Raw genomic sequence first — 25466 nt, forward strand, 5'->3', positions numbered from 1 at the left:
TAAATATGCTTGTGTGAAAGACAGAAAAAAATGATAGTGTACTTGCTAGGCATTTTTTGCATTCTTTAAACTTTAAAAAGTGCATTAAACTCAGAGTGAGGGACACAAGCAGGAAGGAATAGAGTCTTTAAGGAAACTGGATAGAAAGAGGGTGGACCCAGCTAGATATGAAAGTCATTGAACTTATATTAGATGACAGTGGACAACTCATCCTCAGAAGTGGAGAGATTAAGTCCATGAAGGAAAAGGTCAGAGGTAAACCACATAAAGGTAAGAGATGGGTAGAAATCTTGATAAAGAGCATCAGATGTTTAGAGAAATTTGGATTAGTGTGAGTTAGTTGAATGGAGAAATTACAACTAATGCCTCACTAGTAGTTCTCAATAATAATATCTAGACAGAGTAGGAGGCAAGCGGTAGTTCCTAGGTGGACTGGGGGAGGCTAAGACAGCACTCAGGGTCAAATATATGGGGGAAGCCTACTGATGAAAGAAATGGGTATGGAAGCCTCCAAAAACACAAGGTGGCCAGCTCAACATCGCATTAAGTTCAAAATTCATTGAGATGGGGGTGTAGATGAATGAAGCTGAGGTCCATGCCTTGGATGGATTTAGGGTCAAAGAGAGGAAGACCTGAGTAGAAAGTAGAAATATGCCAAGGAGTGGGATGGAATTGAAAGAAAGAGAGAGTCATCAGAGAGAGATTGATATCCATGAGATTTATTTCTTCTCTTTGTGTGCATGAGTGTGTGTGTTTTCCCTTCAGGTGTGTAGGTTTCTCATGCTGTGCTACTGGTAGATTTGGACTAAATCCATCAATAGCAATGCAAAAACAACTCCCTAGCCTGACTTCTCAGGAATTCAAATCATTAGAACCAGTTGAGCTAGAGCTGAGCAATTAGCCATTATTTCATATTTGTAAATTTGCTAAATATAACATGCTCCAGTATGCCTATGTCTGAAATTCCTGTTATATGACCGGTTGACACATTATCTAGATGGATTAAAAATTAGCTCAACAACAGAAAAGGTAACGATAATGTGAAATGTATCAGAAAAGTAACCATGGCCACCTGGGATTACGTTTTCCACTCAGGCACAATTCAGAGTTTCAGTAATCATACTCCATTCCCAGCATCTAAGTGGAGCCTTGCCATCCGGGAGTTGGAGAATTAACATGCTGTTGTGGGACATATGGGCTGCGATAACTTAAAGGATGCACTGGCACCAAATCCAAAAGAGATTCTGGCAACAGATTAAAAACTTTCATGGCCACAGAATCAACAGATCCATAAAATCTACAGAAGGGCTGCAAACTCCAAAAGTGACAGCTGAGCCAGTAGAGGTTAGGCAGAGAAAGGAGACTTTGTTTGAATCAGTGACACACTCCTCCAAGGGGAGCAAGAGTGGCAGGAGCTGGCTAGGGCAATCTGTGCCACAATAATCACTCATGGGAACTTAGGTTTCATGACCTTATCAAGTCACACATGCTAAGAGAAAACAGCAAAACCTTTCAGAAATGCATGTCTACCACTTCAAATGATTTTCCCCTCACACTGTTAAAAGTGCATGAATTACATACCATCAATGCCAAAATGACAGCTTTGTGACCTTTAGATCCCAGCCTTCACCTGGAAATGTTCTTACATTGAGAACAATCAACATTCTGAAAACCTCACATGGAATCTAACTAACCTACAATTTTCTCTCCTACATCCTATGTTTTCCCTAACTCACCCCCGCCACCCACTACCATCTCCCCCTTTGCCCCCGCACCCTCCCCCCCACCCCCAGCCAGCTGCCCTCTCCACACTTATCCTTCCATAATGGGTTGCATACTGACATCCAGATTTTTCTGCAACTTTCATCGATATGGTTTGCACTGATGTTGCACTTTTGGAAAATATGTTACATATGACACTGGCCCTAGGTTGAGGTACATGCAAGCTTCCAGTGTATGCTCATTTGCATACCTATGGTGCCAGCATTGGTATAAAATCAGTATAGAACCAACACAAGTAGCTGAAACAACAAGAAACCTCTATAAAATCTTTTGAAAGCACTGTTCAGTCTGTGTTAATCAGCAGAATACAGTGGGTAAGAAGAGAAGGCAGGATGATTGCTTTATTCTTCCATCTTTCTCAAATTACTACAACTAATATTTTTATTAAACTTGGTACAGAATTATGAAAATTCAAGTACCCTCTACTCCCAGAAGGCAGCTGCACACAGCACTGACATGATAAATGTACAACTTCAATCATTTAGACCTCCAAACCACCTTATGAGGCATTTATGGCAGGACAAAATTACTCATGACTGTGGTCCCACCTAATTTGGGTATAAAGGGCACAATGTCAAAATTTGCAGATGACACAAAATTTTGAAGTATGAATTGTGAGGAGGATAATGATAGACTTCAAGAGGACATAAACAGATTGGCGGAATGGGTGGACATGTGTGCAGTGATTCAATTTGGTAGGGAAAACAAGGAGAGGCGATATCAAATAAAGGTACATCTCTAAAGAGGATATAGGAACATATACATCTGGGGTTATACATGCATAAATCATGGAATGTGGCATGATAGGTTGTGAAAGTGGTTAAAAGGACATACAGAATCCTGGGCTTTACAAATAGAGGCAGAAGGACTGGATTTTGCCATCCTAATGGCGGGCACACCAGTATCAGGTGGGACAAAAGTAGGTGGACACCAGAATTCCAAAATTCCCACCAGATTCCTGTTGGTTGCCATTTTGACTGATGTGAGAAACCTGGCAGGTTATAACCCAACACCTATGAAAATGGATATCAGGACTTCCATGTTGCTGCCTACCTCAATTTTGTATTTCCTGGAATTTGACATTTTTATTGAGGTGCCAATGTGAACCACACATCAGATCACAGCATTCATGATCCATGAACCTATTTTTGAGTCAGAAACTTTTTGACAGGTAAGTAAAAGTTGTTGGCAATGTCTCACATCATTATTAGGTGCTGTGTGATAATTTAGATATGTTTCCAATGCAGCGATTGATGATTGGACTTTGTTCTTAAAAGGTAAATGACCATTAAATTGACCAGCCTTTTGAAATCGGAGATGCATTCCCGTACTTTATCCACTGAGTAAAGAGGTATTTTACACTCAACAGAATTGGGATGTGTCATTTGAACACTGTGTTTTAATCTTTACAGTGATTACAGTCCATTCATCTGTTGCGCTTTTGATGCAGCGGAATAGATGACCATTTGTTACACTACTTCAAAAAACTTTAATGCACTCAGCCCAGCCTTCTGTTTATTCTTTGAAGCAATAGAACAGATGGCCATCTGTTCCACTACTTAAAAGGGATTTAATGCATTCAAATCTGAATGCTTTGTTTACACAGCTGTACTGTGGAATCCCATTGTAAATGTTTGGCTGAGCTCCAAACCCCATTAATAGATTCAGCTCAGCAGGAGCTGTTACATAGCTGTCAAGGGGACTGTGAACTTTGTTTTAATTGACAGCTTTATGAGCAATTAATAGGATTAAAGTTTTTGATGAGATTTTTGAATAGCTGTTTATTTTGACCATTTCATGAGCATCCCAAATGCTTTCCAATATTATTATATGGCTCAAGAGTTCTGTCCATAGGTGATACTGGGTAAGTGGACTTGGGAGAATATGAAAGGGCATGAAAGGATATGGCAGGGCATTGGAGATATGGAGATGGTATGGAGGGTGCATGGAGATATGAGGAGCATAGCGGTTATGGAGGTGGCATGGCCTGGGTGGTGGTTGAGAGGGGTAGGATAATGCAGAGAACTGGCCAATGTCCTGATGAATGGAGGAGGACCTTCTAACCTGTCCACCTTGGTGTCCGCCTGCCTCCATTCCTGCCTTGGGCATGCCTCAAGAGGCAGGGGCCCTGATTCCACCTCATCACTGCCACCCTGCACATCACCATGAAAATAACATGGGTGGGCACAGCAACTCAGAAGGCAGGATTGCGACTTTGAGAAATGGCCTGAGTCACGATTCCCACCACAAAGAGGAATGTCCAGCCCATAGTGTATAAAAGCAAGGAAGTTATGATGAACTTTTATAAAATCCTGGTGCAGCATCAACTGGAGTATTATGTCCATTCTAGGCACCACACTTTAGAAAGGATGTGAAAGGGTGCAGAAAAGATTTAAGAGAATCATTGCACTGTTGAGGGACTTCAGCTACATGGATAGATTGGAGAAGCTGGGGGTTTCTCTCCTTAAAGATGAGAAGGTTGGGAGGAGATTTGATGTAAGTGTTCAAAATCATGAGGGGTCTAGCAAAGTAGATAGAGTGAAACTATTTCCATTGGTGAAAGAGTCAAGAACAAGAGGAAACTAATTTAAGGTGTTTGACAAAAGAACATGGCAACATGATGAAGATCCTTTTACACAGCGAGTGGTTAGGATCTGGAATGCACTGCCTGAGAGTTTGGTGGAGGCAGATAAGAGAAAAAATGCAAGGCTACAGAGAAAGGATGGAATGTAGGTCTATCTGAGTTGCTCTTGCAGAGAGCTGGCACAGGCACAAGGGGCTGAATGGCCTCCTGTGCAGTTACCATTGCATGATTCTATGATTCTAATTCACTTAGAATGATCACATGTCAAATGGAAAAAGGTGGCATTGGCACTGACTGCCAATCTTTGCAGCCCCCTACAGAACAGTACCACCTCAGTTCCACATTATCAACAGGGCAGAAGAGGTAATACATTGTTCAATTTTCTCTTTTCTTCCTTGCCTCCCACCCCCAGCCACCATCATTTCCCTGGACACCAGCAAATTCTTTGTTCTTTTAAAGCATCACTTCTGCAGCCTACTCTTCATATTGATCTCTGGCTGTTACAATATAGAGATTTATGAGGTTGTTATATTTTGGGACCATAGCTTTAAATTTAAGGTAAATGAAAGAGTGCATGAGACCTGTTCTGAAGTCTGCCTGACAGTAAGCCTGAGTGGTTTGATTGTTAGGGATCTAAGGAAGGTTTAGATTGTTTTGCTGGGAAGAAGGTGCAAATTATTTATGCTTGCAGACAGTGGCAGCAGTCTCTGAGTTTACCATTAGTAAACTATGAGCCTCCTAAAGTCCCAGAAAGGAATTGTTGGTATCAGGGTTGTAAACTGTTTTATCCATTTACTTCAAAGAAGAAAGGGAGTTGAGATCAAAGATAAGTAATTAGCATTTCTACCTGGATGCAGGGTTAATGTGTTTCAAACTGCCATGGGGAAGAGGATTTTTGAGATCAGTTTACAGGCTTCCCTACAAATAAATAAATATCACAGACAGACAGCAGTTTGTTTGGTGTGGTCTACAGCAAACTAAGAAGCAGGGAGAAAAAAACGAGGCATCCAGTCCTGCATCTGAAGCAGAGAAAATACTGACTCTATTGTTCACCATGCAGAACGTGGATGGGAGCTTGCAATGAGATTGAAGAGACAGAGTATGTGAGAATTTAAAGGAGGCTGGAAAATTTGCCTTGCTTGGGCTAGAGGGAAGGAATCTCTTATGTAACTCTCACAGTGAAATTCAATTATGGGATCAGAAGTTACCCGGCCGAGCAAGTAAAAAAGAAGCAAACTATCAAAAGGTAAGAATAATTTTATACTGATTCCTGGAGGATCAAGTGTACACTAATAAGGCAGTGTAACTTATAACCAGGGTGGATGATTTTTGGTTGTATGAATAATTAAATGGGGAATCTTTTCTCTGTAGTTTAAAGTATAAATTGCCTACAAAAAGAAAATAGTGTTTAGTTAATAGTGTTTTTTAGTCATTTGTTGCAGTAAAAGTTTTTAAATGGTAAATTTTGTGGCATCATGCTCTCAGCTAGTAACTGGAAGTTCAAATCTCTTCTTAAAAGTTATTGGTCTCTACAGAGATAACAGTAACAGGGTAAGAGTGCTTTCAATTCCCTATCCTGCTCCATGGCTGATAGCCCTCCAAGTATATAGCAAATTCTTTGCAATGGTCCCAAAATCTAAGAACATAACATAAGAACATAAGAGTTAGGAGCAAGAGTGGGCCATTCAGCCCTTCAAGCTGCTGTGCCATTCAATGAGACCATAGCTGATCTTTTACTTCAACACCCTTTTCCTGCAAACTTCTTCCTCTACTTTAGAATTCTCATATCCTCACAGCTATTAATTCATCTCTTCTAAGCTATGCCACACACCCCTTCAATCTTACTTATTTACTTATCACATTGTAGGATAGTTTGGTGCACAATGACTGCCAAAGGTAGGCCACTGGAAGGAGTTCTCTTACCCTTAAGAACAAGGCCAAGCAACTTGTGCGAAGGTACAAAGCTCTTTACATGGAAGGTGCTGAGGCTGATGGCATCTTGCCTGCACCAGATTGAGCATTTGAACTGTCCATGCACCCTATAAAACATCAAACAGCCACAATTACCAACCGCCTTTTTGTCTCCATAATCCCAAGTAGATGATGCTTAACCATAATTGCCTGCCAGCCTTCCTTTCTGCAGACCCACCACCAATGGAGGCACTGAAGGAGGAAGATGATGATGAAGAGGATGATAAGGACCATGGTACTAAGTAGTCACTGCTACATTATGCTACCATTTCTCAGGATAGTAGCAAATGCCAGGCCTCCAGTCATCCTTTTCAAAGCACCATGCCAGTGGAATGTGGGAGGCAACGTCAAACTGCTGAGGAGCACCCTCCAGAGATGCAGCCAGCAGAAGCTCTGTGCCATGGAGCAGATTCCATAAAAAAATGCCCACCTCACTCCCATGACTCTTTTATGGAGCATTAGGAACCAACCACTTCCCACAATCCTGCCCCCCAGGCTGTACCTGATAGGAATATTGATTATGGTAAATAGTAAACATGTATAACATGAAAGAATTTCCACTTCTAGGAGTCTAAAGGAAAAATGATTTGAAAATGACTATTAATCTTGTATCTTAACACAGGGCCAATTTAACAATCTGAGCAAAAATAGAATTGGTGCGCTCTTGTGTTCAATTGTATACCTAGTAAGGGGAGGTCACCTGGCTGGACCTGATGAGATAATGTTGCCTACATTTTTTCCATGAATACAGAAAACTCAATGAATGGTGGCAGATGGCACATCCTGTTAGGTTTGAAATAATAGATTAATTTGGGTACAGTGAAGATTGACTGCAAAAACCAGAAAGGAGCATAGGCAGAATTTGATAATGATATTTTGGTGTTAGCTGAAAAAGATCAACTTAGGATGGAGGTAATCCCTCCTCTGTGCTACAAGTGCAGAAAGCAAAATGAGATGTGACTGATAGAATGCTGACTCCCATGTCTATAGGCTGTGGAACAGAAAAGGGAAAAATTCTAAGGCCTGGGGAAGTGCTAAAATAAAGCTTGACATCACACAATTAAAATTAATCTCTATAATGTACAAGTCACAAGCACTGTGCACTGGATATTGTGCAGATTTTGTGAAGAAGCATGGGAAGCATTGGCATAACTTTCATACTTGCATGCTGTGATATCATCCATTCACACAAAGCGACATATAGGCTGGATACTGAGGTATCAATTTATGTACTTATAAATGACAAAGCCAAAGAGGGCACTAACCATCAGAGATGCAATCACACTCACCTTTGTTTCCTCTGTCTGATTTCTCCCACCTCCTCCCACCGTCTTTCTCTTCCCCATGCTGTTTTTAAAGCGGCAACTACCTGCAACAATGCAGTAGGAAAAATGTGTAAAGTTAATTTTGCAATGCTAAACTGTAAATAGAAATATCAGCAGCAAATAATGGTCCAATGACAATTCCAAAATAACTACGTGAAAAACAAAAAAGCAAAATTGTAAATACAATATTAAACACATACGTTGAAGAATCAACTTTCTAAAATAAGAACAGGAAATTCCTGGAGCACTATTATTTATAGACAAACAAAACTGAAAGTAAGTGAACCGTGGAAGATGATCACTTATTTCAATATGAGACAATTTGCACCATCTAAATATGATAGGCTTAATGAGGCTGCCACACAATCTATTCAAGGCCTTCAAAGAATTCCAGCTTATTGATTTTGCCACGTGCAAATTAGAAGTTTGTCCAATTCAATGATGCATGTTCCTGGAATGCAAAAGTATATTCTGTAAGCACACCACAAATGAATCAGCCTTCTTAGTTTCTACAACTTATTCTTCCATATAGATAAGTACTATTCACAAATCATCGGCTAATAGATGTTTTGCAATTTGGTATAAAACCATAGATCTTGTGTGTCAAAAAAATCTCGTTCTCTCCCCTCAAGATTTTATTCTGCTTTTAGGAACATAGGAAATTGGAGCAGGAGTAGGCCATCAAGACTGCTCCACCATTCAAACAGATCATGGTTGAAAATCTACCTCTGATGCCATTTTTCCCACTATCCCCATATCCCTTGATGTTATTAGTAACCAGAATTCTATTGATTTCTGCCTTGAATGTGCTCAATGACTGGACTTCCACAGAATTCCAAAGATTCACCACCCTCTGAATGAAGAAATTCCTCCTCATCTTAGTCTTAAATGACCTGTCCCTTATTCTGAGTCTGTGTCCCCTGGTTCTAGACTCAGCAGCCAGGGGAAACATCCTATCCACATCTGCCCTGTCATGCCCTGTAAGAATTTTGTTTCAATGAAATCACCTCTTATTCTTCAAAGCTCTAGGGAATACAGGTCCAGTTTCCTCAATCTCTGCCATTCCAGGGATCAGTCTTGTTAATCTCCATTGCAACATAGTGAACCTCCATTGCATGGTGAACCTCCATCCTCTATGGCAAATACATCCTTCCTTATATAAGGAGACCAAAACTGTACATAATACTCCAGATGAGGTCTCATTGAGGCTCTACACAGTTGCAGCGAGACATCTTTACTCCTGTACTCAAATCCCCTTGCGATGAAGACTAAAATACTATTTGACTTCCTAATTGCTTGCTGCACCTGCATGATAGCTTTCAGTGACTCATGAACAAGGACACCCAGATCCCTTTGGACATCAACACTTCCCAACCTCATACCTTTTAAGAAATGATCTGCCTTTCTATTTTTTCTAACAAAGCGGATAACTTATTTACATTATATTCCATCTGCCATGTTCTTGCCCACTTACTTAACTTGCTCAAATCCCCTTGAAGCCTCCTTTCATCCTCTTCACAACTAACATCCGCACCTAGTTTTGTGTAATCAGCAAACTTGGAAATATTACAATTTGTCCCCACTTCGAAATCGTTTATGTAGATTGTGAACAGCTGTGGCTCAAGAACTGATCCTTGCGGTACCCCACTAGTAACAGCCTACCAACCTGAGAATGACCTGTTTATTCCTACTCTCTGTTTTCTGTATGTTAATCGATTCTCAATCCATAGCACTATATTTTCCCCAATCCCATGCGTTCTAATTTCGTTTACTAACCTCCTGTGTGGGATCTTATCGAAAGGCTTCTGAAAATCCAAAGACATCACATCCACTGGTTCTCCTCTATCTATGCTACAAGTAACATCCTCAAAAGATTCCAACAGATTTGTCAAACATAATTTCCCTTTCATAAATCCACTTTGACTCTGCCCAATCATATCTTTATTTCCAAGTGTCCATTATCACATCCTTTATAATAGATTCTAACATTTTCCTTACAACTGACATCAAACTAACAGGTCTATAGTTCTCAGTTTTCTCTCTCCCTCCCTTCTTAAATAGTAGGGTTATATTTGCTACTTTCCAGTTTGCAGGAATCTATAGAATTTTGAAAGATAACCACCAATACATCCACTATCTCTATAGCCACCTCCTTCAACACTCTGGGATGCAGCTCATCTGTTCCAGGGGATTTATCAACCTTTAATCCAATTAATTTTTGAGTACTAACTCTTTATTAAAACTAATTTCTTTCAGTTCTTCATTTTCACTAGTTCCTCGGTTCCCTAGGGTGCAATTTTCTGTGCCTGCTGGTAGCAGGCATGATAGGTCCTGGGCGTGGACAATATGGCACGATCTGGTTCACGATGGCAGGAAGGCAGGGTCATGATCATCCACTCAGCCCGCCTTTGGCGGGTCATGTTTCCTGTCAGCGATTGGTGGGGAGCTCATTGTAATACATTAGCATCTCATTGAAAGGCCAACCCACCAGGCTCTGGACGCCTGTCAGATCGTCTGTCCATGTCAGCAGGAAAGCACGTCAATGTATTTCACAACAGCACACAGGCGACGTGCACTTGGTGGCTTTCACTTTGGGGGAACTGAGGCGAGTGAACAGCATCATTTTCCACAGCTCACCAGGGTCGCCTGTTGCTTTGCAGACTTCAGGGGGCATGGGGGGCCCTGACTGAAGTGCCGCCCTGCCTTGGAGGTGACTGTTTTCAGGGGGGTGGTGTCCGGAGGCAACTGCTGCCTGGCCCCAGAGGCGACTGTTGCTGTTATTGCGGGTGTGGGGGTGGGGGGGGCAACTGATGCCCTGGTGTTGGATACCATGCACAAGAAATTGATGTGGGGGCAGGGTAGGCAGGGGAAAAGACCACACAGTTGGGGCACTTATATAAACTGACCATACCTCTGCAACTGAGACAGTTCAGGCGCAGCCACAGTGATAGAATTGGATTGGGCTCTTAGCCTGCTCACCCAGCAAGCAATGCGGAGGCACCAATGTGCCACCAAGCCCTCCAGACCTTATTCCCCATTACCCCGGCACAGACTGCGAGTCTGTAACCACTTTACTGAACCGCACAGTAGTTAGACTGCACGAGTTGTACAATCTCCTCGCCAACACTGGCCATGTAGCAGTCACTGCTGGAGGTGCTCACAGCCCCTTGCAATCTCAGCATCCCAGTTTGGACCCGTGTCCCCCTTTTACAAGTTGACAGGGCAGCCATACAACACACTCATCTGTAGCCATCCGAGGGGTGACCAGCACTTCCCGGGAAGCATTAAGGGTTGATCACACAGGGCCAGTAAAGGATGCTAAGTACACCCATGCTAACCATGTCTAGCTCTCTCTCTTCCATGCTGCAGGAGAACCATGTCAGGATCATGGATCCTAGCGTACGCCTGATGGCCTACAGAGAGCGAAGAAGACTGAGGAGAAAGCAACTGAAACGCCTGGCCGTGCAAAGGCAGGAGCAGCAAACTCAGGAAGAAGGGGCAGCAGGGGCTCCAACACATGCTGCCCAGGAGTGACAGCGAGCCGTGGCTAGTCGGCACCTAGCAACACCCAGGGTCTATAGACGTCACCTGTCATTCTTGCAGATGCCTGAGAACAAGTGTCGCTGATGCCTCCGCAGGTCTAGGGACCTGGTCGCTCTTATCTGCCACTTACTGCAGGACTTGTCACGAAGGGGACATGGAAGGCATCCACTGCCAGGGGCTGTGAAAGTGAATGCGGCACTCAATTTCTATGCTGGTGGCTCCTTTCAGAGCCCCACAGGTAGCCTCTATGGGATCTCACAAGCTGCTACCCACAAATGCATCCGTGAGGTCACGGATGCCATCTTTGCGAAGGCACACAACTTTACGCATTTCGCCCGGGACCGAGTCAGCCAGGATACAAGGGCCATTGGATTTGCCCAGAAATCAGGATTCCCACAGGTGCAGGGTGCAATTGACTGTACCCATGTGGTGCTCAAGTCTCCGTCGCTACAAATGGTGGACTACATCAGCCGCAAGGGCTTCCACTCACTGAATGTGCAGCTGGTATGTGACCAACAGAAACACATCCTGCAGGTATGCGCATGGTTTCCAGGGAGTGTGCACAACACCTACCTCCTGATTCGGTCACAGATCCCTGAAGTCTTCCACAGTCCACAGAGGCTGCAGAGATGGCTCCTCAGGGACAAGGGCTACCCACAGAGGCCATGGCTGATGACACTAGTGTGGCAGCCTCAAACTGCAGAGCAGCGATGGTATAATGAGGCTCATGCAGCATCTTGCAACTTGGTGGAACAGACCAATGGGATGCTGAAGATGCAGTTCTGGGTCTGGAAGTGCCCTACAATACAGTCCACAGAGGGTGTCACGCATCATCATCATCTGATGCACCCTTTACAACCTGGTGCTCCAACATGGAGATGAGCTGGCTGAGGAGGAGATGGAGGAGCTGGAGGTCTCTTTGGCTGAGGAGGACTGCAGCGGCGATGAGGGTGAGGGGTCCTCGGTGGTGATGATAACGGGATGAGGCTCTCACACTGGTTAGATGAGGCAGGCGCACTCATAGCTGCCAGATTTATGGAGGATGATAACGACATGCAGTGAAGTGTCCCCATAGATCCTCATATCGCAGTTGTTAACATTTGACTCCAGTCTGGCTTATGGCAGCACCAATACTCTTTGTGAGAATGCTCCTGTCATGGAGACGCAGTGGAGGCCCTAATAGTCACTCAATCGCAGGAGGATGGTGACAACATGCAGTGAGGACACGCCATGAATCTTCATGTAGCCTCTGTGAATATCTGACTCCTGTCTGGCCAAGGGCAGTTCGCTTGTGCTCTATGATGAGGACCACCTCATAGAGATGCAGCTGAGAAACTTGCTGCTGGTGCACCATGTACCAAGGTTCACAGCATCACTGGTCGCAGACAATGGTGTGATAGGGGCCAGCCCCACCTTAAATGTCCTGAGAGCACACAGAGAGAATGAGAGAATTCTGTAGTGCCTGCCCATTACATTCTAACAGCAATGACCAACACTGCCGGGGTGCAGGCATTAGTAATGTTTCCAGAGAGTGTGAGGCCAGACCATCACTATGATCTGAAGGCTGCACAGAGCTGAGACACCTGCCTTTTATCTTGTGCAGAAAGGTTTCACATCTGAGTGACAAGAACACTGCTCATCAGAACAAGGAGCCACAGGCAGGGAGACATTCTTAAGAGTTTATTGACAATTGTGAACAGTATGTACATGTGATCAACACCCATGGCCAGGCTGTGCAACTACTTTTCCTTAACTGCCCTAACACTGCCGCTACATCTTGGTGCTCCCTCGACATCCAGAGCGGAAGCGGAGGCGGATGCAGCCTGCTGACTGCGACATCCTGTCTGTGATGACTTTGGCAGAGTCCCCTGGAGGGCTGAGACTTGGGGGACCCCGGCCTGCTTTCGGGATCCTGCAGTGCGGCAGTGGCACCCTCCTCGGCCTGTGAAGCTGGAGCTGTGGAGGTCACAGGAAAAGGGGATTCAGATGGGCCGGACACTCCCAGAGTCACCTGGGTGGATGACCCTAGGGTGTGCACATGCCGTTCCTCCTCCCTATGGGAGCCTTAAGGCCCTTGGCTGACTCCATGAGGGAAAAGGGTAGCTGGAGTGAGATCAAGCTGCCCAGCACCTTTCTCACGTACACACTGGTATCAGCGGTGGAGTTAAGCCCATGCAGCAGTGCAGGAGCAATGTCCTGGACCAAGGTCTCCATGGAGGCCACCATCGTGCCAGTGTTGACCTTGGTGCATTGTAATGCTGGCGCTATCACCTTAGTCTGAAGACGGATGGACTCCTCCATCGTGCCTTGCAATCTGAGGAGTGCAGCAAACATCTCTTCCTGATGCTCCCTAACTTGCCTTTGCAGCTCCAGCAACTGTGACATGACCAAGTCCAGAGGCTCGTCATCTGACTCGGACTCAACAGGTTCCTGGCCTCCAGCAGTCCACCGAGCACCGGAGACCTGGGAAGTCCCTGCCGCCACCTCCTGTGGATCAGGCTGTGGACTGTGTTCACCAGTATGTGATCCTGTGTCTATTCTAGAGCTAGGTCCCACCAAGGTGTGTGTCTGCACTGGTGGAGGGTGTGGGTGAGCACTCTGACAGACCTTGTATAGGGGGGTGCATTCCAGTTCCCCTTCAAATGTCCCTTCCGAACTAGCTTGGGGGCCCTGTGTCATGAACTCCATCGGCTCTTGGAGAGATGGGCCTGCGGAAGCAAGGGGAGATAATTAGTGCATGGCAATGGCCTGTGAAAGAGGACACATCACTCACAGCATGGTTGTCTGATGGATGTTGTACTGTTGGACCCTCACTTGGTAGAGCAGCGCCAACCTCACCATCAGCACAGGACCAGTTCCGATCATCGCCAGCCAGCCGGATGGCTCTTTTCTCAAATTCCATAAGGACCTTGAATTCTGGCATTCCACCACTGGTCTGCAACCTGTCTTGCATGGATAGAGATGGGGAGAGTGTATCAGGATGCCTGCCAGATGATACATGGGCCTGGCTTGTGTGGGTGGTGAGTGGCCCCATGGACAGGCGGAGGACAATGCAGGTGTGTGTGAGCGAGTGAATGGTGATGTCCCTTGAACTGGCAATGAGTGAGGGCTCTGTGGATGTGTGATGGGTTTGTGAGTGTGTGAGTTGAGAGTGATGTTACCCTGGTGGAACAGAGGAGATCATTCGTATTCTTACGACATTGGGTGGCTGTCCTCTTCTGAAGGGCGTTTTCGCTGACCACTACTGCCACTGCATCCCAAGCTGGGTTGATTACGTTGCTGCCCATCCTGTGGCCAGAGCAGGGGGTAATAGGAGATCCCGGCAGGCATCCAAAGCATCCATCAGTCACTTGAGGGACCCGTCATTGAAGCGGGGGGCTGCAGTCTTTTTCCCTTCGCTGGTCATGTCTCCCGGGTAGTGGTGGTGAACTGGTAGCAATGAGCATTGTACTGGCGGCTGCCTTTTAAACATGGCGGCCGGCATGATACAACAGCGGGGTGATGGTGGGAGCGAAAATGAGAGCTCCTCGCCCTGGAAATGCCGTGATTCCTGGGAATGCATAAATAATGAGATGGGTTTGGGACAATGCGGCACAAAAACACGCCAGCACCGTCAGCAGTTAGGACACCATTTTGCCCGCCCGCTACCGCACTTAGTGCAAATCTGAGAAAATTCTGCCCCTAGTGTTCCTGGGAGAATTCCTGTATCTTCTTCCATGACGACAGACATAAAGTAATTGTTTAGTTTCTCCGCCATTTTCCCATTCTCCATTATAAATTCTCCTGTCTCCGCCTGAAATGGACCCACATTTATCCTTGTTACTCTTTTCCTTTACACATACCTAAAGAAGCTTTTACAGTCCACCTTTAAGTTACTCGCTAGCTTGCATTCATATTCTGTTTTCCCTTTCTTCATCAGTTTCTCAATCAACCCGGTGAAGCTACAACACAGGGCGATTTGCGTGCCAAACAACGTGAACAGCATGCAATAGAAAAGCTAAGTGATCCTGCCACATCCAGTCATGAATTGTGGTGGACAATTAAACAACTAACTGAAGGAGGAGGCTCCATAAATATTCCTATCCTCAATGATGAGGCAACACAGCACATAATTGCAATAGACAAGGCTGAAGCCTTTCCAACCATCTTCAGCCAGAAGTTCCAATTGGATGATCTATCTTGGCGTCCTCTGGAGGCCCCTATCATCACAGATTGGTTTTCAGCCAATTCGATTCATTCCATGTGTTATCAGGAAATGGCTGAAGGCACAGGATATTGCAAAGGCTATATGTACTGACAACATTCCAGCAATAGCACTGAAGACTTGTACCCCAGAACTAGCCTCACCCCCATTCAAGCTGTTCCAGTACAGCTATAAAACTGGCATCTACCCAGCAATGTGGAAAGTTGCACAGGTATGTCCTGTGCACAAAAAGTAGGACAAATCCACCCTGGCCGATTACCGCCCCATCAGCCTACTCTTGATCATCAGCAAAGTGATGGAAGGTGTCGTCAACAGTGTTATAAAGCAGCACTTACTCAGCAATAACTTGCTTACTGACACTCAGTTTGGGTTCTGCCAGGGTCATTCAGCTCTTGACCTCTTTACAGCTTTGGTCAAAACATGGGCAAAAGAGCTGAACTGCAGAGGTGAGGTGAGAGTGACTGCCCTTGACACCAAGGCAGCATTTGACCGAGTGTGGCATCAAACTTGAACCAAACCAAACTTGAGTCAATGGGAATCAAGGGGAAAACTCTCTGCTGGTTGGAGTCATGCCTAGCACAAAGGAAGATGGTTGTGTTTGTTGGAGGTCAATCATTTCAGTTCCAGGACACCATTGCAGGAATTCCTCAGGGTAATGTCTTCAGCTCAACCATCTTCAGTTGCTTCATCAATGACCTTCCCTCCATCACAAGTGGGGATGTTCGCTGATGATTGCACAATGTTCAGCACCATTCACAACTCCTCAGATACTGAAGCAGTCCATGCCCATATGCAGTGAAACCTGGACAAGATCCAGGCTTGTGCTGATAAGTGGCAAGTAACATTCACACCACAGAAGTGTCAGGCAATGACCATCTCCAACAAGAGAGAATTCAACCATCTCCCTTTGGCATTCAGTGGCATTACCATCACTGAATCCCCTACTATCAACATCCTGGGGGTTACCGTTGACCAGAAACTGAACTGGACCAGCCATATAAATACTGTGGTCAGAGGCTAGGAATTCTGCAGTGAGTAACTCACCTCCTGACTCCCCAAAGCTTGTCCACCATCTACAAGGCCCAAGTCAGGAGTGTGATGGAATACTTTCCACTTGCCTGGGAGAGTGCAGCTCCAACAGCACTCAAGAAGCTCAATGCCATCCAGGACAAAGCACCCCGCTTGATTGGCACCACATCCATCACTGATGCACAGTGGCAGCAGTGTGTACCACCACAAGATACACTGCAGCAACTCACCAAGACTCCTTCAAGAACATCTTCCAAACTTGCAACCACTGATCTGAAATTCTTGAGCTCAGTTTTGAGTCTGGAGGGCTGAAAATGCCTATCAAAAGATGAGGTTCTGTTCCTCGGGCTTCCATTACGCTTCATTAGAACAGTGCAGGAGGCTGAGGACAGAGTGAAGTGGGGTGGAGAATTAAAATGACAGACGACCAGGCACTTATGGTCACACTTACAGACTGAATGGAGGTATTCTACAAGTTGACCACCCCATTAGGTCTGGTTTCCCCAATGTAGAGCAGACAGTATATATACAGTATACAGTATAAATACAGTACACAATATGTGTACAGTATACAATACGAATACTGTATACTAAATTGAAAGAAGTACACATAAACTGCTGTTTCACCTGCAGGAAGTGATTGGGCCCTTGGAAGGTGGAAAGGGATGAAGTAAAAGGGCAGGTGCTGCAACTCCTGTCCTTGCACAGAAAGGTGTTCCAAGAAGGGGAGGTCCTGACTGGGGGGCTCAGTTGAAGAGTGAAGTGCATCAGTGAGGGAACGATTTTTTTAGAATGCTGAAAGGGGTGGGGAGGGCAGGATGTATTTGGTGGTGGCATTACATTAGAGATGGCGTATAATGACCCATTGAATGTGAAAGCTGGTGGGTTGTAAGATGAGGACAAAGGGTTCCTTACTGTGGTTCTGGGAGGGAGAGGAAAGGTGAGGGTAGAAGTTCAAGAAATGGGATGGGCAAAGTCAATATGTTATCCCCTACACCATGACCTTTGATGCGGCACTGTATCAAATGCCTTCTGGAAATCTAAGTACAGTACATCCACCGGTTCCCCTTTATCCACAACACGTGACTCTTTCAAAGAACTCCAATTAATAGGTTAAATGTGAGTTCCTTTTTACAAAACCATGTTGACTCTCCCTGATTGCCTTGAATTTTTCCAAGTACCCTGCTATAACATCTTTAATAGTAGCAATTTCTAGAGGGATAGGATTGAAAAGCACAGAAGTTATGCTAAACCGGTATTGAACATTGACTAAACCACACATGGAGTACTGTCTGCAGTTCTAGCTGCCATATTATAAAAAGGATGTAGAGTCACTGGAGAGGCTGCAGAAAAGATTTACAAAAATGATACCAGGAATGCACTGGTATATATATCAGGAAACGATTGACAGCTGGGTCTCTATTCTCTTGAAAAGAAGACAGAGGGGTAACCAAATAGATATCTTTAAAATTAGGAAAGGTTTTTATAGTGCCACAGACAGAATGTTTCCTTCGGGAAGAAGGGCATAACTTAAGGCCATCAATATAAGATAGTCACCAAGAAAGAAAAACAAAAAGTTGAAAAATAAAAGAAGAGTTGAAAGTGGATGGGAGCAACAGACAAAACTGAGGGATTTGGAAAAGAGAAGTTGAGGAGAAGAGAGTAACAGAAGTGGGGGGGGAAAGAGGAACAGATGTGAAGGAGAGAGAGAGAGTGAGACTGTTTTCAGATTGAGCTCTACCAATGCCCTTAGCTGGAAGGATGAGAAGCTGAAAGCTCTACCTTAATGGGACTCAGTATAAAGTTATCTGAGAACCACTGAAACATTTATTCCAATTTATTTTCAAGAATAACTGTTAACTTGAGTTAATGTATTTAGGCTAGGAATCAGGTAGGGAGGACATGTATGTGGGGGGCATGTGAAGGTGGGGGCTTTGGTGTCCTTACTTTCTTCTTATGGATTCTGCAAAATCACAGGTCTTATTTGATTCTGAGTTGAACTTCTGACCACATATCCTTTCCAACACCAAGACTGTGTACTTCCACCTCTGTAATATAGCCTGTCTCCGCCCTGCTTCAACCCATTTGATGCAAAATCCCTTGACCATGCTTTGGTTATCTCCAGATTCAACTTTTCCATTGCTTTCCTGATCAGTATAAATTTCAGTTCATCCAAAAGTCTTCTGCCTTTATCTAAGCCTCCCATCACCCCTGTACTTGCTGATTTACATTGGTTCCAAGTCCAGCAATGCCTCAAGTTTAAAATTGTTTTCCCTGTATTCAAATTACCTCCATGGCCTTGGCCCTCCCTAACTCTGAAAGTTCCTGCAGACCTACATGATCTCTGCACACCTCCAATTCTGACCGTTGAGCATTTCTGATTTCCATTGCATCACCATTGTTGCCGTGCCTTCAGCTGCCTCAGTCCTAAGCTTTGGAATCCATCCCTAAACCTCACAGTCTGTTTACCTCTCTCACCTCTTTCAAGGTGCTCTTTAAACACTACTTTTTTGAACAAGCTTTTGGACAGTCTGCCCCCTAATATTACTTTATGTACTTCAATATCAATCCTGCTCTGACACCACTCCTATGAAGTGCCCTGGCATGTTTTTTGATGTTAAATGCATTATATAAATGCACGTTGTTTTTTGTTCAATGGAAAATTATGAATGTAGTTTTCATATTAAATCTCTTTTAGAAGAAGTTCATTCAAATGAAGTCTAGTATGAATTCAAATGAAGGTCAGAAACAGGAAACTATTCATCCAATTTTAATTCATTGCAAACACTGCCAACTAATAAGCATTAGTGCCATGAGGAAACCGTGTCACTTTTCCACAATTTTTTGTGATAGGAAAAGACTACAAGTGGAACATGCTTATTTTGATTTCAAGTTGAAATAGGGAGCTTTTAAAATGAATTTCCTTTAGTCATGATGCCTAACATTATATTGCTTGGTCTAAAAATATGAAAGACACAAACTTTTTTTTTACAAAAATGGTTTACAAATTTACTTTGCATTCATATAAATGTCTTCTTGCCTCATTTTAAAAGCTAAAGAAGTAGGGAAACACTACAACCATGGTATTATTTTGCTGGAGTTCTGAAGAGGTTGCTGAAGAGATAGTGGAGGCGTTAGTGATGATCTTTCAGGAATCACTGGAGTCAGGGAGGGTCCCAGAGGACTAGAAAATCACTAATGTAACCCCCCTGTTTAAGAAGGGAGTGAGGCAAAAGACGGGAAATTACAGGCCTATTAGCCTGACCTCGGTCGTTGGTAAGATTTTAGAGTCCATTATTAAGGATGAGATTTCAGAATACTTGGAATTGCATGGTAAAATCGGGCAAAGTCAGCATGGTTTCATCAAGGGGAGGTCATGCCTGACAAATCTGTTAGAATTCTTTGATGAGGTAACGAGTAGGTTAAATAAAGGGGACCCAATGGATGTTATCTACTTGGACTTCCAGAAGGCCTTTGACAAGGTGCCGCACAGGAGGCTGCTCAGTAAGATAAGAGCCCATGGTGTTAAAGGCAAGGTACTAGCATGGATAGAAAATTGGCTGTCTGGCAGGAGGCAGAGAGTGGGGATAAGGGGGTCCTTCTCAGGATGGCGGCCGGTGACTAGTGGAGTTCCGCATGGGTCAGTGTTGGGACCACAACATTTCACTTCATACATTAATGATCTAGATGAAAGAACTGAGGGCATCCTGGCTAAGTTTGCAGAAAGATTTGGACGGGTTAGGAGAATGGGCAAAGAAGTGGCAGATGGAATACAACGTGGGGAAGTGTGAGATCATGCACTTTGGTGGGAAGAATAGAGGCATAGACTATTTTCTAAATGGGGAGAGAATTCAGAAATCTGGAGTGCAAAGGGACTTGGGAGTCCTAGTCCAGGATTCTCTTAAGGTTAACTTGCAGATTGAGTTGGTAGTTAGGAAGGCAAATGCAATGTTGGCATTTATTTCGAAAGAATATAAAAGCAGGGATGTGCTGCTGAGGCTTTATAAGGCTCTGGTCAGACCACATTTAGAATATTGTGAGCAATTTTGGGCCCCATATCTCAGGAAGGATGTGCTGGCCCTGGAGAAGGTCCAGAGGAGGTTCACGAGAACGATCCCAAGAATGAAAGGCTTAACATATGAGGAACGTTTGAGGACTCTGGGTCTATACTCGATGGAGTTTAGAAGGATGAGGGGAGATCTGATTGAAACTTACAGAATACTGAAAGGCCTGGATAAAGTGGACTTGGGGAAGATGTTTCCATTAGTAGGAGAGACTAGGACCCGAGGGCACAGCCTCAGAATAAAGGGAAGACCTTTTAGAACAGAGATGAGGAGAATCTTCTTTAGCCAGAGAGTGGTGAATCTATGGAATTCATTGCCACAGAAGGCTGTAGAGGCCAGGTCATTGAGTGTATTTAAGACCAAGATAGATAGGTTCTTGATTGGTAAGGGGATCAAAGTTTACGGGGAGAAGGCGGGAGAATGAGGTTGAGAAACTTATCAGCCATGATTGAGTGGCAGAGCAGACTCGATGGGCTGAATGACCTAATTTCTACTCCTATGTCTTATGGTCTTATGGTCTAAATCATACTGTAGCTAACCTCCATCCCATAGCTAGTTATTAATTTGCGCTGAAAAGAACCCTTCCAGTATATGTACAGCCATTTCTGCTTCATAGAAATGTGTGCATCAATTCAGAGAGGATGTGATTTTTTGAGAATTGAAAGTAAGCTTTTGTCACATTGTTCTTTTGTTTTGTAGCTCCTCTGTTGGTTGCTACATTTCCTCTTGGATCTGGCCGATAGAAAGTCTGGACCATTATGATAGATATTGTTTTGACTGTAACCAGCACAGCGTTCAGTTGTCAGAATAGAGTCACTATGGCATAGAAGGCGGCCACTTTTCCCATCAAGTCCATGCCAGTTCTCTTTAGATCAACCCAGTCAGTGCCATTTCCAGACCCCACCCCCACCACTGCTCCATCCTCATAGCCCTGCAAGTTTATTTCCCTCAAGTGAAATCCAATTTTCTTTTGAAATCATTGCTTATCTCCACTAGGCAGTGAGTTCCAGGTCGTTGCCACTTGCTGTGCAAAAAGTTCATCCTTACATTACCCCTATGTCTAAGAACATAAGAAAAAGGAGCAGGAGTAGACCATAATGCTCCATGAGCCTGCTCCACCATTCAATATGATCATGGCTGATCTCCTGTCTTAACTCCACTTTTCTGCCCACTCCCCATATCCTTTGATACCCCGAGAGACCAAAAACCTATCTCAGACTTCAAGGTACTCAATGTTGGACATTCACAACCTTCTGGGATAGAGATTTCCAAATGTTTCGCAAACCTTTGAGTGAAGAAGTGTCTCTTCATTTCAGGCTGAAGTGATAAGCCCCTTATCGCGAGACTGTTCCCTCGTGCTCTCGATCCCCCAGCCAGGTGAAACAACCTCTCATTGTCTACCCTGTCAAGCCCCTTCAGAATCGGGTATGGTTGCCACTTTATGAATTAAAAGGCCATTGAATATTTTTCAAAATATTTTTCAACTGCTGTGTGTTCCCGAATGATATCAACAAGACGATGCAAATGATAGTGTTTGGAAAAATGTCATTGTGTTGTGTATGCGCGGCATTGCAACGAAACCAATGTTCGGCCCTTCTGTTTCTCCAGGAATAAGGAGTGTCTCTTCACTCAAGTGTACTCGTTGGTTAGAGTGTATTATTCACGGCTGATTGTCATTCCGTAAATGCGTGGATGTTGGTACAAAGGTACATTTCTTCCCATCCCTGGGAGAAAACAATTCATTTGTACATTATTCACTTGTACACCACAATACAAATCTCCAATAATGTATTTCACTTGCGCCCTGAATCCTGAGAAATGGCTTCTCCAAACCCTCGTTTTGCATCAGGTTTCTGCTGATGCTCAAAGTCTGTTCCAGGAACACTGCAATACCATTTGCTGCACAGTTGTTTCCGGAAAGGCGGTCCTTGTTGTGTCAGACATTTATGCTAATCACGCGGAGCTCTGCGCTTTTTAATCCACGCCCAGGCAGTGCAGATAGAGAATAGTGTCTGAATCTTTCGTAGAGCGGGACAAAGATAAGGGTAAGTAACACTCCCACGCTCTTGTTTTTTTTTAAAGCTTTCATTCCTTAGCATTTGTATATTACAGCATCCAAACATTTCTTGAATTTGCACGTATTTGGATTAATGGTCCGATCATATTCGTAATTTTAGCAGTTTTGCTGAGCAATCATATCCTTTATTAAAAATAGTAACGGATGAAGGTGTTACAGTATTTAGACAAAGGCGTGTATAAATCTTCGGGGCCGAATCGTTGAAGGGTTGAAAATTCAATGGGATTACAAATTTTGAATTCTTGGAACCAGATTGTTTAATTTCAAATTCTGTGTATTGGGAGGTTTTCTTTTGATTCCCTGTTTTATTTCAAATTCAGAGTTACATGAAATTCAACCATCTAATTCTCTTAATTTTTATTTTTTGAACAATAACACCAAAAATCTGAATCTGAATTGATGTCTTTCAGCAGGGCGGCTCCCATTGACAACAATGCTAAACAGAGGAATGTAGGATTAGCGTGATCTTAATACAATCTTTGGGAGGAAAAATCTGCAGAGCCAAATTCGCGAAACATAATGTTAAAATTTATGCTTTCCTGTAGGGCTGATAACCGCTTGTAGTCTTCTATACAGTTTCATGCTGTGCTTCGTTGAGTATTAATACTCGTTTTTATTTGTCAAACTCCTGGTTAAAGCAGTTTTCGCACAAAAAGGCCATATTTGAGATATTATTCAAGGACAAATGTTTCATACTAATTTCTAGTGTGTGCTTTGTATTCACAATAAGTGACTTTATATGCCGCATTGCACAGTATAGTCTTTGATAGTGACTTTATTTTGCAGCAGACGCCATGTCAGACAAACCAAATCTTTGCGAAATCATACAATTTGATAAGAAAAAGCTGAAGAAGATAGAAACCAAAGAGAAAAATCCTCTGCCAACAAAAGAGAGTAAGTATGTCAAAGCTCGAGCCAAGCCTTCGGACTGCTGACCACACCTGTACGATACTGAAGGATAATTATACATTGTTATCATTTGGCGTGAAATGGTGTGAAACGTACATAATTGTTGTTTAATACTGCAGAATATTTTAATGCATGGTATAATAGCAAACAATGGGTTGTGTCCAAACGCATATGTATGATTTTATTTTACTCGAAAGGTTATTGTTATAGGAACCCTGCTCAGGCAGTTGAAATTAGATTGCATAGGTTTTGCTAATAGGTCAGTTTCTTTTTGTTTCAGCAATTGAAGAGGAAAAGAGGCAAGAATCAGCTTCATGAATGTGAAATGGAGGAGATGCAACTTTTATTTTTTTTAAGTTGACTGGTTTTCGTTTCAAACCCTTACTGCTAACTGACTTGCGGATGGGACTCTGTTGTAGCATTCAGTCCACTCCCAAGATGGGGACTACTCCCTGTATTGCACCAAGGGACCAACTTATCAATATAATGGTGTTTGAACCATTCAGTGATAGGAAACAATGTATCTGCACACTAAACATGTGAAGTCAGTTTTATTTTTATTTGTGTATTTAACATCAATCTTTCCATGGACACTTCTATGCTTAACATCTTACAAAACTAATAAAAAAAACAATGAAATAACCAAATGTGTGGAATAGTTTAGATTTTTTTTCTTGCCCTTTCTCATCCCAAATAAATCTTTACAGGTAATTGGCAAAATCCATCTGGGGTTTTTTTCATTAAAGACTCCCAAGTGAAATGATGCATCTGATAAATGTTTGCCCATCTTGGAGACACTAGTTGAATGAACATTGTAGTAGTTTACTGGCATAATTTTTCAGAATTTTACTAAACATATATTAAAGAGACGAGGCAACAGTCAAGTGGCTGAGAAATAGTTATTTTTGAATGTTTAACAGCACTTTCAATTAATTTTCATATTAACATATAATACCTGTAATGAAAATGATGTATGGTGGTCCTCCATCATAGGTTGCATCAGTCAGAAGCCTACAATTTATATTTTGTTCTAGTTATGATTCATTTTTGACCCCAGCTCTAGGATGCTACTCATTATCACCAAGCTGAGACAAAACAATCTGTTCTCAGCCATTTGCAAGACAACTCAACAAATGATTTATTTTCTCCTTCCTCCCAGAGGAACTTCCTCAAACTATACAGTGAAGAGTAAATATTATCGATACAAGTTTATGTTCTGTTTTCATTCTGCAATGTTACAACTGCAATGTTACATCTTCAATGTATTATGGTGTTCAATGTAGATATCCTTTCATATAATTGTAACAAACAATGCTTGGGTTCTTGATAGTCTGTAAATAAATCCATACAGTATTATCTGGTATAGCTCTAAAGGTGCTATAAATCCTCCTTAAATATATGGAAAAGTTCTGTTTAGGCTCTGTAAAGGATCTATAATTGATTTAAACAGTCATTGTGCACATAATTCAGAAGAATGTGTCCTTTTTGAGAATCTCTGTCCAATACATTAATTGTCATATGTGTCACCACTGAATTGTTCTAATCAAAGTGATAGTTCTGGCCTGGCAATAGCATTTAAAGGGCTATTGTAACAGAAAGTGTGACGGTTATATGATTTGTGGATTTTGTTTCCAATTCTTGAAGAACATTTTAAATTTAATTTTTCCAGAAGACACCATTTTTTTAATGGATACTTCCTATAGAATTGCACATTTTTTCCAAATAACCATTTTGTAAGTTTGAAAGATTACAATAAATGGAAGTTGCATCAGTCAGAAGCCTACATTTTATATGTTGTTCTAGTTATCATTCATTTTTGACCCCAATTCTGTGATGCTACTCATTATCCCAAGCTGAGGCCAGGCAGCCTGTTCCCAGCCATTTGCAATACAACTCAACTAATGATTTTTTTTCTTCTCCCTCCCAGAGGAATATCCTCAAACTATACAGTGAAGATCAAATATTATCAGTACAAGTT

At 43.1% G+C, this 25466-nt stretch overlaps 1 protein-coding gene across 3 annotated transcripts; it reads left to right on the plus strand.

Annotated features, from left to right (window-relative positions):
- Window positions 1-146: 146 nt before the first annotated feature.
- On the plus strand, window positions 147-25261 carry LOC121281085 (thymosin beta-11-like). 3 transcript variants are annotated; one of them, XM_041193738.1, is made up of 3 exons: window positions 147-270; window positions 23366-23473; window positions 23769-25261. In XM_041193738.1, the coding sequence occupies exons 1-3, from the start codon at window positions 168-170 to the stop codon at window positions 23804-23806; spliced, it is 249 nt and encodes an 82-aa protein (XP_041049672.1). In that variant the 5' UTR covers window positions 147-167; the 3' UTR covers window positions 23807-25261. The 3 variants fall into 3 exon arrangements, with proteins under 3 accessions (XP_041049672.1, XP_041049675.1, XP_041049674.1); XM_041193741.1 differs by lacking the exon at window positions 147-270 and adding an exon at window positions 22472-22547 and having other exon boundaries at window positions 23369-23473; XM_041193740.1 differs by lacking the exon at window positions 147-270 and adding an exon at window positions 22473-22547.
- Window positions 25262-25466: the final 205 nt, after the last annotated feature.

Source organism: Carcharodon carcharias, chromosome 8, assembly GCF_017639515.1.
Source record: "Carcharodon carcharias isolate sCarCar2 chromosome 8, sCarCar2.pri, whole genome shotgun sequence".
Classification (NCBI taxonomy): Eukaryota; Metazoa; Chordata; class Chondrichthyes; order Lamniformes; family Lamnidae; genus Carcharodon; species Carcharodon carcharias.

Coding starts and splice junctions, on each gene's coding strand:
- LOC121281085 (XM_041193738.1), top strand. CDS start 168: ATGAAAGTCATTGAACTTATATTAGATGACAGTGGACAACTCATCCTC. Junction 271..23,365: donor CAGAGGTAAACCACATAAAG/GTAAGAGATGGG, acceptor TTTATTTTGCAG/CAGACGCCATGTCAGACAAA. Junction 23,474..23,768: donor TCCTCTGCCAACAAAAGAGA/GTAAGTATGTCA, acceptor TTTTTGTTTCAG/CAATTGAAGAGGAAAAGAGG.